The 13,233-nt window shown below is 42.2% G+C and overlaps 2 protein-coding genes across 2 annotated transcripts; both read right to left on the bottom strand.

The window, feature by feature from the left end:
• Window positions 1-74: 74 nt before the first annotated feature.
• LOC127779754 (NDR1/HIN1-like protein 2) lies at window positions 75-1,311 on the bottom strand. The gene has a single exon (XM_052306648.1). It carries the CDS (start codon window positions 1,209-1,211, stop codon window positions 609-611), a length of 603 nt encoding a protein of 200 aa, XP_052162608.1. The 5' UTR covers window positions 1,212-1,311; the 3' UTR covers window positions 75-608.
• A 1,160-nt stretch (window positions 1,312-2,471) lies between these two features.
• LOC127779753 (peroxidase 39-like) lies at window positions 2,472-4,636 on the bottom strand. The gene is made up of 4 exons (XM_052306647.1): window positions 4,340-4,636; window positions 3,794-3,985; window positions 3,502-3,682; window positions 2,472-3,117 (listed from the first exon to the last, which is right to left on the bottom strand). The coding sequence occupies exons 1-4, from the start codon at window positions 4,571-4,573 to the stop codon at window positions 2,705-2,707; spliced, it is 1,020 nt and encodes a 339-aa protein (XP_052162607.1). The 5' UTR covers window positions 4,574-4,636; the 3' UTR covers window positions 2,472-2,704.
• Between the last annotated feature and the right edge of the window lie 8,597 nt (window positions 4,637-13,233).

Raw genomic sequence — 13,233 nt, 5'->3', positions numbered from 1 at the left:
AAAGTTGGGGGTAAAACATCACTATTTTGTACAATTGACTGCTTGCAGAAAACTATGAGCAAAAATGGTAGATTGTCTAGTTGTCATACCTTCAACCGTTACACTGGACATTAAACCCTTCTCCGATCCCAGTGAAACCTTGAAAAACAATCAGCTATTTTCGATCAATCGTTTCTCTGTTCCCCTTTATTTTCCTCTTTACATATTATTCATTGTCATCATCACGCTCTTCCAAACTTATAAACGGTATGATTTTTATAAAAGTTTTATATACACAAGTTTCTTAAGAGTAGTACTTCAAAACAGCTTTTTTTTTTACTTTGTAATAGTTCATTAATCCGTTTGTACCCTCAAAATATTCTCTCAATATCAAGTAGTCTATCGTTTATAGTACCATATAATTAGACAAAGAACCTGGCACATACACTCGCGCTACAACATTAATAATTCACAGTTTAATAAAATTAATGTACAGTTACAAACAAATTACATTTGTCAACAAGGGGTAAAAAGTAATAATCAATATCACTCGAAAATCCAAACGATGAAAAATATAAAACCACTCACAAAGAAAAATCGAGGAAAAATTAAGATACGGTCCATCCACCCTAGAAGTAGAGCGTACACTGCTTGTTCTTGTCCCCCTGCTGGAGCGTGCCGTCGCCACGCAGGCCGAACTCGCAGTCCACCTTCATGTGGTGCTCCCTGGTGTCCCACATCTGCACCTGGAACCTCACCGTCGAGTTGAGCAGCAGCCGGAGCGCGACGCTGCCGGCCGCCGCGTCGCCGGCGAACCGCTGCCACGCCGGGTCGCCGGGCGTCGGCCCCGACGCCGTGAGCTGGCCGAGCAGCGGCGTGTCCCCCTTGGGCTGCTGGTAGAAGGGCTGGACCACCGGCCCCGACGCGACGAGCAGGTCGTTGTAGTACACCGACCCGTAGATGGTGCCGTAGTGGATGCCGATCTTCTGGTTGGGGTTTCGCTCGTCGACGGTGAACCTCACCGGCAGGTTCACGGCGCCGGACTGCCGGTTGAGGTTGGGGATGGTGAAGTCGTCGAGGAAGAACCTGGGACGGTGCGGCCGGAGGCTGAGCCACAGCACGAACATGATGATGCCGGCGACGAGCACCATGGTGAGCAGCACGGCGCAGAGGAAGTTGATGCACCTCACCGCCGGCCTCTCCCGGTACATCGGCAGCCGGTACGGCGGCATTGCCGGCGGCGTTCTGATCAGCTTCAGTAGTGTGTGCTGTTCGAGCTAGCTAAGCTAGTCTTTGTCTGCTCTTGGATTTGGACATCTCAATTCTCATGGCGTCACGACGTTTTATAGCTGCATCAGTATGGGGGCCGTGCATGTGATTAAGGGTGTGGAAGGCAAGTAATATTCTTGCCTTGCTGCCCAAAAGCGATCGAGATGCCAACATTCGATATACAGAGCAGAGTACTGCGTGATTCCTGGCTAGTTGATCGAACCCTGACCGTTGGACTTGTGCTGGAAAGTGAAACGGAAACTCAAATAGGGATCAAATTCTCTTCAGGCTGATGGATGGCTCGGTAATCGTGTATGTTGTAAAGGTTCAGGTATAAAGGGGATTGGTACTCTGATGAGTGATGAGCGAAGCTAGCTCTCTAGGAGTATATTTCTGTATTTTATTCTTGGGTTCTTTGCTTAAGGTTCTTGCTGATATCCGGATGAGAACAATTGACGAAACTTCGCCCGTGGGTAAACGCAAAGGCGAATGCTGCAAAACCATGATTCGTTAGAAACCATGGGAACCTTAAACTGCACTGGTTCCTACTTCCTGGACAATGGTTGTTCTTCTAGCGAGGCAGGATAAAGTAAAATAAACAAGAACACTGCCCTAAAGCAAAAAGATAAGATTATAAGACGTCTCCGAGGAGACTAGTATATACTTCAAATGTAAGTATTTTTTTAGGTTAATATGGGTTAAAAATATATATGAAAATGATTGGAGGAAATGTGTGATTGGTTGAGAAGAGAAAGTAGATAAAAGAGAATTGTTGTAATTGGTTAAGAGAAGAAGATAAGTGAAGAAATAGTTTCATTTTAGACAAAGTATTGTATTGAAAATAGCTAAAATTTTAGGATGGAGTTAATGTAAAATATTGTACTCTAACCAAAGTATGTGGAGTGAAGTGTCAAGTGATATTTTGGTAGTTGGGGAGTTAAAGTGGTCAGTAAAAGTCAGTCGGGTAAAGTGTTTTCGGAAGCAGTTTTCCCCTTTCTATGCTGTGGACTTTTGTGTCTGCATGTGTCAAAGCCTTGTGAATATTGGGCCCAAAATCGTCCCTTGGGTGGGCTGAAAACTGAACATGTATCCAACATGGGCTTGAACGCAAGACAGGCAGACAGCAAAGGTATAGAATCATCCAAGTATATAGCTCATCCTCTCAAGCTCATAATGTTGACAAAAAAATAAAGAAGAAATGTCAACATGGCCAACATCTTTTTTTCTGGAGAAGGGTGGCAGCGGCTCTGCCACTTCATACATGGAGAAGATCAGTGCAAGAGTACATTAACAAGTCGATGATTAACATAAAACAAATCAAACAATGCCGAGCAAGTTATTCCCTCATGAAATTTACCTTGTAGTAGTAGTAATAACTTAATTAGACACCAAACAATAGAACATCATTAGTACATGACTTAGTAATAACTTATATCAAAGATCAAATCTCTGCCCATCAATTAATCAGAGCACAGTTCTTCCTGATCTCTCCTGCGGCTCCCGTCAGGACCCCGACATTGCCCATCCTCACCATGGACACCCCGAATCGCCGGAAGAACGCCTGCCTGCTCGACCTCGCCATGACGCGCACCGTCGCCGCCGCCTCCCTGTCCTGGAGCAACGCCTGGTCGGAGTGGAAGAGGCCCCTCCGGCTCGCCACCAGCCTGTAGTAGTCGGTGTCGAACGTCGTCGAGCTCCCCGGCACCATCTCGACGGTGGTCGCGTTGTCGAACCGCGGCGGGCAGGCGGCGCGGAGGACCGCCGCGGCGTACGCCCGGTCGAGCGTCGGGTCGGCGTCGCCCTTGCCGGTGAAGTTGTAGAGCCGCTTGGCGAAGGAGACGCAGTGTGAATTGCCTATGGCGTGAGCACCTGAAACAGTGATGTAAAGGAATTAATATAATTTACTGTGTTAATTACTGTCTCCCTTGTTGTCAGTGTCATCTTACGGTTCGAGAAATTGCCAGGGATAATGATATCTTAATCGGAATGTGACTTGACGCTTTGAAAAAAAAAGGTTAAAAGATGTTCAACATTTCTATGATTTCTGAACACGCAAATGTTTAATAAGAAAGCAAGAAAGCAACTCCATACAGAAAAAAAGTCAGAAATGTCATTATTGAGGTTCAGTTCATTCTGTCATTTTGACCCGACCTGAAGACCAAGATTGTGCCTGACTCTGACACGGCATACAGCAAGAACAGTACAGCAAATCGCACGTAGCTTTAGAATCGTCCATGGTTAGCACTACTATACCTGATAGGATCGCGAGGTCTTGCACATTTAGGCCCTTGGAACCGAACTGCTCCTTGAGCTTAGCGAAATCCGCGAAAGAAGACGGTAGGTTGGCCACGGCCTCCGCCGCCGACGACACGCGGCCGTCGAGCCGCCCCGTCGGGACTTGCCAAAGGCTCGCGCCATTGATGTTCCCGGCAGCCTGAAAAGACAGAGCACAGCAAGAATCGGATGATCAGATCAGCATCAGCTTTTGCATTGCTCATCGTCTCTACAGTAACAGGAGAATTCATCAGTGGAGCGAGTCTCAAACCATGGAGACAGCGTCTCTGGCCGCCAGCGCCAGGATGTCGGCGCAGGAGACGACGCCGGGGCACTCCTTCTCCAGCGCCGCCTTGGCGGCGTCGATGACGTAGAACCCGTCCAGGCTCTGGTTCGGCATCGCGTCCTTCTCCGCCGGCCCGCTCGCCGCCGTCGCGTTCAGCAACACCGATCCGTCACATCCCTGCCAATAATAATTTTAAACTTGGGTAAGTTCTCCATCCACATTTGCAGCTGTCAATTACAAGCTGATAGCTTAACTTGTTCTTGATAATTGATATTCTCCCTCCGTTACAAAATAAATCTAATCCTAGCATTCCAAAATAGAAGTAGTAGAGATAGAGAATGACTAAAATACTTTTAATCATTGATAAAAGTAGTAAAAGTGATGGGTAGGTAAAGGGTATTGAAGAAATAAAACTTCTCGTTTTACGTGCTGAGGATAGATAAGATGGTAGAAGTTAGTTTTTGTGAGATAAAATTCAAATAAGTTGAGTTTTGTTTTTGTACGGAGAGAGTATATGCTAGTAATTTTTACCCTGACGAAGCAGTCGTGGAAGTGGAGGCGGAGCAGCGGCGCGGTGACGGTCTGGTCCTTGGAGAAGTAGAGCTTGACGGTGTCGCGCACGATGGTCTCGGCGGCGCGGCACGACTGCCGGTAGTGCCCGACCGTGAGCGTGTCGCAGGTGGCCGTGGCCGTGCCGGCGGACAGCGCCAGCACGGCGACGACGAGCGTCGTCAGGATCAGCTTCATCGCGAGCAGCTGCTGCATGGCCGTCGGCGTCGTCAGAGATGGACAGAGATCGACAGGCCAAACTGATGATCGAGACGAGAACCGAATTCGATCTCTCGATGAATATGCTCTGTCATGCTTGGCAGAGCTATTTATAAGTTTTGTCCAAGTGCCTGCTCGAAGCTGGATGCAATTGGACGAGGCTTTGACTTTCACTGTAGAGTTTCTTTTTTTTTTTTTTTGCCTCCTTCACCAAGTTTTTAGCTACCTGATTCCAGTAAGGCAACCACAGGCACATGGAGTCATGGATAGGGTCGTGTATTACAATCATGTACGATTCATGCAATTAAGGAGAAAAATATGGTATAAATGAGCAGTCCCATCAGTAATCCTTAATTGTTCTTGTTTCCATTGTTCGGAAATTTCACCAAACAGCTTAAGCAAATTGGCAAATTGAGAATCACATTTGACAGCGCCCCGTTCCAAAACCTACTGAATTATTATATATCCCATAGTGCAAGCACTTCGATCGACCGGGAAATGGATTCTAATCTCTCGAGAGAATGCTTCCTTGTTATTGCATATCGTCTAAATAGTCGTCTTAGATCACAAGGATAAAGGATGAACGGAGGCTGACTGTCTGACTATATAAATATCTTGTATATCAGATTTTTGCTAAATGGGTAAAGTCCATTTTTTGTTCCTGAACTCCTCGAGGTTTAATTTTTACCCTAAACAATGGAACCGTTTGTAACACCTTATATCATTTTTTGTTGCTTTGGATGAAATGAAGGTGGATTTCTTAGTTTATATTCTTATTATACATATTTTACCCGTGTAGATATCAATTAGGTCGACAACCATAAAATTTACCTATTTGAATTTCATGTTTGCAAAAAAAAAAAAACACATGTACACACACCAATATTTCTTATCAAAGCCACCTTGAAATATGGTTTATGGTGTTATTTTTGTCCTGTTTTGAAAATTGAGAGTGAAAAAATAACTAGTTTGTACTTAAAAGTAAATGATAGACTTTTTAGATCGAACAAAGTTCAGGGCAAAAATAGAATTTACCCTTCCTAAATCTACCTACTTTAACTCAAAGATGCCAGCTGAATCAAAATTATTATCATGTCTATACATTCTCTCTCTTCTTTTCTTCATCCACCATGTCTTATGCAGATAGCACAGGAAAAATCAATGACATGCATGTGCATATGCCTAATAATAAAAAAAAATAATCCTCAAATTGTTGGACATGCTTTAGCAAGCCATATGCATCAAAAACCACGTTATAGGTAGCGTGATCTGGTGCTGTAAGTATGTGATGGTTAACAACTGATTCTATTCTATAACTCAAGTGCCTATTATTATTTTTAGATGTGAAATATATTTATTCCTTGTTGTCACATTCAGTGACAATCAAACTTTCAAAATTTACCAACACATCCTATGGCCACATGAAACCCTAGTCTGATGGAAGTAGTGCACCATTGGCTCCATTTTCAAAGCTTTACAAAGATGTAGTTTACACCCTATAACAGAAATAGTAACATGCACATGCATAATAACAATGCAAAAACTATACAGTGTTGGACCTTCTTTAGCAAGCAGCCAACAAAAACATTTCAAAGCAATTTGGCTTCATAGCATTTGATGGTTATCTTCTCTGATCCCTGTACGGGATTCGGTCCATATATCCGGGGATTTCTAGCTGTGAACAAACAACCAAATACCGCATTATATCAATTAGTTAGACTTTTATATGCAAAATAGAATTATTAGTCGATCATGAAGACAAAATCAAATAATTTTAAGAATTAACCCTACACCTTAATTAGTGATGCTACTTAAAAGTCTTTTTTTCGGACATTAGGCTTTTATCTTCACATAGACGATCCAAAAGAAAAAATACTTGTGGAAATGGTTGAGGTCGTCTTAGGGTCATAACCGCCTGTAAAAAAAACTATTTTTACGGGTTGGTCTGAAATTCCCCTTTAAAAATATGTATACTTTTTAGGCGGATCCCAAAGAAATCCACCTATAAAATCTATTTTCGTGGACCATGCATTCTGTACAAGACGTTAAAACTAGAAGCCCCACTAAAATACGAAAAAAATTATAACTTTTTCATGTGAAGTCGGATGATGACAAACTTAATATGAAAATTGTAGGTCTTGATGAAACCTATAACTTTGCAGTTTAAAGTTGTTTCATTTTAGGTTGTTTAGTGTGGCAAATTTTTTGTTACTATTCTCGTAACTACTTTTTAGTTTTCCAAACAACGCTGGATGGAGAAATGTTCTATATTGAAATTATTGAGCTCGGCCAGATCTATATCTTTGTTATTGAAAGCTATTATAAATGAGATCGTTCAGGTGGCTAATATTCATTACAGGCTTTGATATATCTATTATTACGGGGAATTGTTCAGAAAGTTCAAAGTTTGAAATTTTCTAGAAAATTCATATTTGGCCCAATCGAGGTAAACCAAAAGTTTTATAGATTGTTATATTTATTTATTATTTTCTTTGATATGAGCTACTTAATATTTCTTTTATTATGCCCATTCATTATGCAATATATCAACATATAGAGACTACAGGACATAAGTGAACAATCATATCAAAAGAAGTATTTTAAGGAAACATCGACCCAGAATGTTGTAAGGTTGAGAACTTCTGTTCACCTTAATCGGACATAAAATGAATTTTCTAAAAAAAGTAAAGTTTAGTCATATCAAAGAATAAAGAAAAAAGGGTTTTGTCAGCAGACTTCTTAACGAAACACCCTAAAATGATTTTTACAAGCAGACATTTTAAAGAGTCGCCCTTAAAATATTTTTTATGGTCGGTTCACATAAGGGAAAGCCAGTAAAATTTTGCTTCTATAGATGCCTACAAAAATCTAAAATATTTTTTTTGGGGGGTTCTTTTTTACAGTTAAAAAAAATCAAAAGCATGATATTCATTTTTACATGTGATTCCTTAAGAGAGTTGCCAGTGAAAATCAATTTTCATGGGTGGTTGTGGAATGCGTCCATAAAAATCATGTGATTTTTACATGCCATTAGTTATAGGCCGATTGAAAAACACCCATGTAATGAATTACGGACCACATGCAAAATATTTGGGTCATTTGGTTCTTAACTAACATTGCCATAACTCACTTTAGGCAATGTTAGACAAGTGTAGCTTTGCCACATTTTTTTGTGACCTACAAATTATAAGCCACACTTGTGGTAAAGTTAGACAAATGATTGAGTCTATGAAATGTGGGGTAAGATGATAAGAAAGTGTGGCTTGCCATAACTATGGCAATGAATCAAACACAAGGCTAAGGAGGTGTGGCATCCTAAAGTGTGATGTGGCAAGTTGAAGCATTGAACCAAACAGCCCATACTATCTCAATCCAAAAATATAAGAACCTATGATCGGATAAGACATATCATAATATTACGAACATGAACAAGCTTTCTATTTATGCTAAGATGTCTCATGTGATATTATATTATTATATTTTGGAAGAGAGAGTGAGTATTTTCATACCAGTGTACGACAAAGCTAGGATCGACTCCATTGGCTCCATTTTCAAATTAAGCTTTACAAAGAAGCTGCAATATTGCTGTATTTTGCAGCCTATATGTATCAACTTGCACTTTCTTTCGCTGTCCTGACTTTGTTGTCTTTATGGTTTACCTTTTGGACTCATCTGTTACGAACATGGAGGCCAGCTCGAAGTGCATGCATATGGAATGCCAGTCCGGTCCGAATACTTGCACAGTTGACCCCGAGCGCGTGGTTGCCACGTGCACGCACTCTTGCACAGCAGTGTGTGCCTTCTATTTGACGCTATTTTATTTTTTTTATTTTTAGCCCAAGATAATGACATGTCACGGCAGAGTAAAAAAGTGCAGTGTGTAGACTCTTCTGGAATGCCTCGTACGGATCAGTTTACACGCATGATCTTATAAATTTCGTTTAGTCATCGCTGATGACATATTTGAGTACTGCTTATCCCATGCGGCTATGCATGTACGAGATCCGTGTATACGAATTCACGTATTGCCAGTGCATATATGATCATACATGTGCATGTGCATGTGCCACTGCCCACTGCCATACGAGACTTTGGATCCTCCAAGTGCATGCATGCAGGCAGGCTCCAATTCGTGCTGCAACTTCAACAAAATAAATTGATTCGCCTCGCCTAGCTGATGTTACAAAATGGCGGACGTATCCAAAACGAATAATACTTGGATGAAACAACTGAAGCTCAAAAGAGTCAGGGGAAAATTAATGACTACAAGTTTGTTATTGATCTGTTCGACTTCATCGAAAAATCCCAGCCTCGGCTCGCGCCAGAAATATGTTCCCAACACACAGCAACGAACATAGCCTTAGTACAGCACAAACTAGCCACTTCTATCAACGACAAACTGGCCTACTAGAAACAGCGCGGGAAAGTTAAAAAGCTCAAGCTCGGGTTAGATAGCACTGCTTTCTTCAAAGCGCATGCCTACAACAACTTCGGACGAACCTCCATCAAATCGATCAAGGCGGCAGGCACCGAAGTTTCTGACCACAACAGCAAGGCACAAGTCATGTTCAACTATTACTCGCTCATCCTAGGATCTGCTGAATCCCTGCAATGGTCTCACTACTTAAAAAAAAAAAGAAACGTATAATTCGGCACTATACCTTTAAACGAATATAGGTGTCGATTTTAGAGAAAAACCAACATCAATAATATAGGTGCCAGTTTTTTTAAAAAACAATCCGGCACCTATAATATATTATAGGTGCTGGTTTATTAAAAAATCGGTATCTATAACATATTACATGTGCCGGTTTTTTTAAAAAAGGCACACATGAACACACATTCCATCAAGAACACATATGAACATAACAACACAACTTGAACATATGCCTCTTCCACCGTCCCGGCCGCCGTCGCCGGCAACCTCCGCCGCCTCCACGCCATCCGTCCCCTCCCACCGGATCTAGCGGAGGGAAGGACGTCGTGGAGACGGCTGCGGCCCGGCGGGGGTGGGAGGGTCGGCGCCTCCCCCCCCCCCTCTCCGCCAGATCCACCGGGAGGGGACGTGCGGCGGCGACGGCAGAAGAGGCATATGTTCATGTTGTGTTTTTATGTTCATATGTGTTCTTGATGGAATGTGTGTTCTTGATGGAATCAGTTATCGGCTCAACTGCAGTCGAGCCGACGTTTTTTTTTTTTCAATCGTGGAACCTCAAAGGTGCCGGTTCCTAAACCGGCACCTTTGATTCACCATATCAGTGCCGCCTCCGGGGTGTCGATTGGAAAATCCGGCACCTTTGGAAGCTTCTCAACCGGCACTGAAGGGCTTTTCTGTAGTAGTGTCTTTTCAGCTTGGAATGCTCTACGACACAGTTCAGCCTTCAGCCTTGAGCAGTCTGATGGGCGGCTTCTCTAAGGAAGAAACACTCTTTGCAATCAGGCAGATGGACAGAAACAACGCCCCTGGACCTTATGGCTTCGGGCCAAGTTTTTACCAAGCAACGTGGCATCTCCTCAGCACAGAAGTGATGAATCTCCTTGAAAGATTCTCGCTACAACATGTCTATCTTGAAAGGATAAATTGGCCATACATTGTTCTGATTCTAAAACCTGGAAAAGAGAATACACCAGATGGTTTCAGGCCGATCTGTCTACAAAACTGCTCGATGAAAATCATTACAAAAGTGTTGGCAAACAGACTTCATCGTATTCTGAAAGAGCTAATCCATTTCGATCAGAGAGGTTTTCTCAAAGGAAGAAGTATCACTAGGAATTTCATATTCGCGACTGAACTGATGCAAACCTGCTTTGTCAGAAAATACCCAACCCTAATCCTCAAGCTGGATTTTTGCCAAGGCATTCGATTCCATCAGCTGGGATAGCCGCCTCCAGATCCTCACTCCTCACCGCCAGGGGCTTCAACACCACTTGGAATACATGGATTCAGAATATTCTTTCAACCTCTAAGTCAGTAATCCTTCTCAACGGAGTCTCGGGACGCTGGATTAACTGCAAGCATGGTCTTCGACAAGGAGATCCTCTATCGCCATACCTGTTCATTCTTGTAGCTGATGTTCTCCAAAGACTCCTCCTTCACAATGAGAATCTCACACCCGATGTGCCCAGACAGCCCCTGTGTGACAATACAATACACAGACGACACTTTAATCATATGCAATGCTTGGGTCACAGGTGCCAGATCAATGAAATTCTCAACTGCAAGAAGGAAAGCTTCCCTTTGTCGTACCTAGCTAGGACTACCTCTGTCTCTCCCCATAAGCTGCGAGCTCAGGACCTCAATCCAACAATTGCTAAAGTGCACAAGTACCTAGCTGGATGGGAGGCAAGCCTGCTCTCATATGCCGAGCACATAGTCCTTATCAACTTAGTCCTGAACAATATCCCAGTCTATGCTATGTTTTCCTCTAAGCTCCCAGGTTGCAAAACGACACAGTACTAATCAAGATGTTGTTCCATCCGCATAGCTCAAATTCGTCGTGGTCTATGTGGCTCTAGTAGGAAGCTAGGGACAAATCGTTGGCGGATGACTTGAACCTTGGACCCCTCTGGCGCTCCCTCCAATCTCTCATCCCGGCGGTTCAAGACCTTTCAAGCGTCCAGGTGGGGGATGGATTCCGCACGTCCTTCTAGTGCGACTCCTGGCTCTGCAATCAACCTCTCAAGCTTCGCCTCGCTGCCCTTTTCTCTCATGCAGTGGATCAGCTAGCCACTATCAGGACTGTTCTTCGCAGAGGACTAGCCACCTGTCTTGTTCCTCGCTTGTCCTTAGTAGCCCAGTATGATTTAGCTCTACTTCAAGTGGAATTGTAGCAGGTCATTCTTCAAGGCTGCCCTAACAAAAGGAAAAGTAAAGGAACTCCCCATCTTGAAATCATCCTGGCCAAACAAATCTATGACTCCAGGATAATGCTGCACTAAATCCGTCCAAACTGGAGCTTCGTCTGGAACAACAGAGCGCCACTAAAGGTGCAATTCTTCGCCTAGCTTCTGGCAAAAGAGCGACTCTCTACAAAGCATAATCTCATCAAAAAGGGAATTGTTTCAGTTGATACATCTGATATCTGTGCCAATGCCTCGGAGAATACCAGGCACTTCAGCCTGCACTGCCCTCGGGTCAGGACAATAATCAGCGTGAATATGATGGGTCAGGACGTCAAAAACCTGGCAAACATTAAGCCCTCTAGGGGATTACCGGCGCTCCATTTTCAAGTTTTCTTCCTGTTATATTTTTGGGCGCTCTGGAACCATAGACATGATGTTGTCTTTCGAAATGCAGCCCCCTAACTTCAGTTGGTTTTGCTTAAGTGTGTTGAAGAGTGTGGGATATGGCTAGAACGAATTAAGCGCAACGATTGCTTTGTAATTGCGATTTGGAAGAACATTTTCTCCTCTTCCCTCCAACCTCTAAATGTTGTGTAGAACTGCCTTTGTAACATCAATAAAATTCAGGTGGGGAATCCCCCCCGGCCCCCGCGTGACTTGTCTAAAAAAAATTAGTACAGAACAACACCGTATAAAACGGCAAATTATCTTCTATTTTTGAAACAGATCGAGTTAATTGTCTTTTGGAGAAAGGCTAATCAATTATAATGTGAGTTAAAAAGTTTTTCTCTCAGTTTCACAACTTGTGCGTCGAGATTGTTGCACCACTTGCGCTCCGTGTCAGTTCCTGTCTATCTCATATTGATCTCTAGCTAGTTTTCGTAGTTTCGTTGGAATAAATTTTTTAGATGTTTAGGACATCGCAATGTTGTAAAAAAAAGTAACATTAAAGTCTCTAAGGTGAACAATATAGCTATTGTGACATTGAAGCTAAGTCATAACAAAAAAAATAATCATAAGTTTGCGATTGGTCGCTAGCGAATAAAAAGATCAGAGAATCTCTCTTCTCCCTCTGCTCCATTCCCTCTCCACCTAATAAAAGGCTTATTTGGATAGTTTTTATTTATTTATGAATGAGTTACATATATTATTTATCGAGAACTTAATTTCGTGCTAAGGTAACAACTACGATCAACTGACAATAGGACCTATTTTAATGCTATATGTTGCGTAACAAATATTAGCCTTGCCCTTAGATCTATTTAGATATATGGTTTTGGCCGGTTGTACTCCCCGTGATGTTTATGGTGGTATTAGAATTGTTTAGAGGTTAAAGTACTCTATGTACATCTTTATGAACAACGGATGTGTTTGCAAGGTTTTTAACAAAAGATTTAAAAATTTGTCTCCTAATTTTTTATCATTCAATTTATCGGTGGCACTAGCTATATGGTGAGGATCATTGACTTTCCTATGTGCTCTGTTGGTTTGCTATAAGAATGAAGTTGTTGGCCAAATAAGATAATCACCGTAAGGACTAAGATAGCCAGATAGGAGCTATTGTAAGTTGTAACCAAGGCCTCTTATACTAAGTAGAGTAAGAGTATATAATACTTCCTCCGTCCCAAAATATAAGCATTTTTGGACTTCAACACAGTCTTTGAGGTGCTACTTTGACCAATAATATCTATAAAAGTAAGATGTTTTAAATAAAAGGAGTTGTATATTATGATAGTTTGTTTAATGATAAATCTAGTAACATCTAATTTATATTATTGATCTTTTTTTTCTATTAATAGTCAAAATTAAAAATG

This window comes from Oryza glaberrima, chromosome 7 (assembly GCF_000147395.1).
Source record: "Oryza glaberrima chromosome 7, OglaRS2, whole genome shotgun sequence".
Taxonomy (NCBI): Eukaryota; Viridiplantae; Streptophyta; class Magnoliopsida; order Poales; family Poaceae; genus Oryza; species Oryza glaberrima.
Note: the sequence above shows the minus strand (reverse complement) of the source record. Positions and strands in the feature narration are given on the sequence as shown.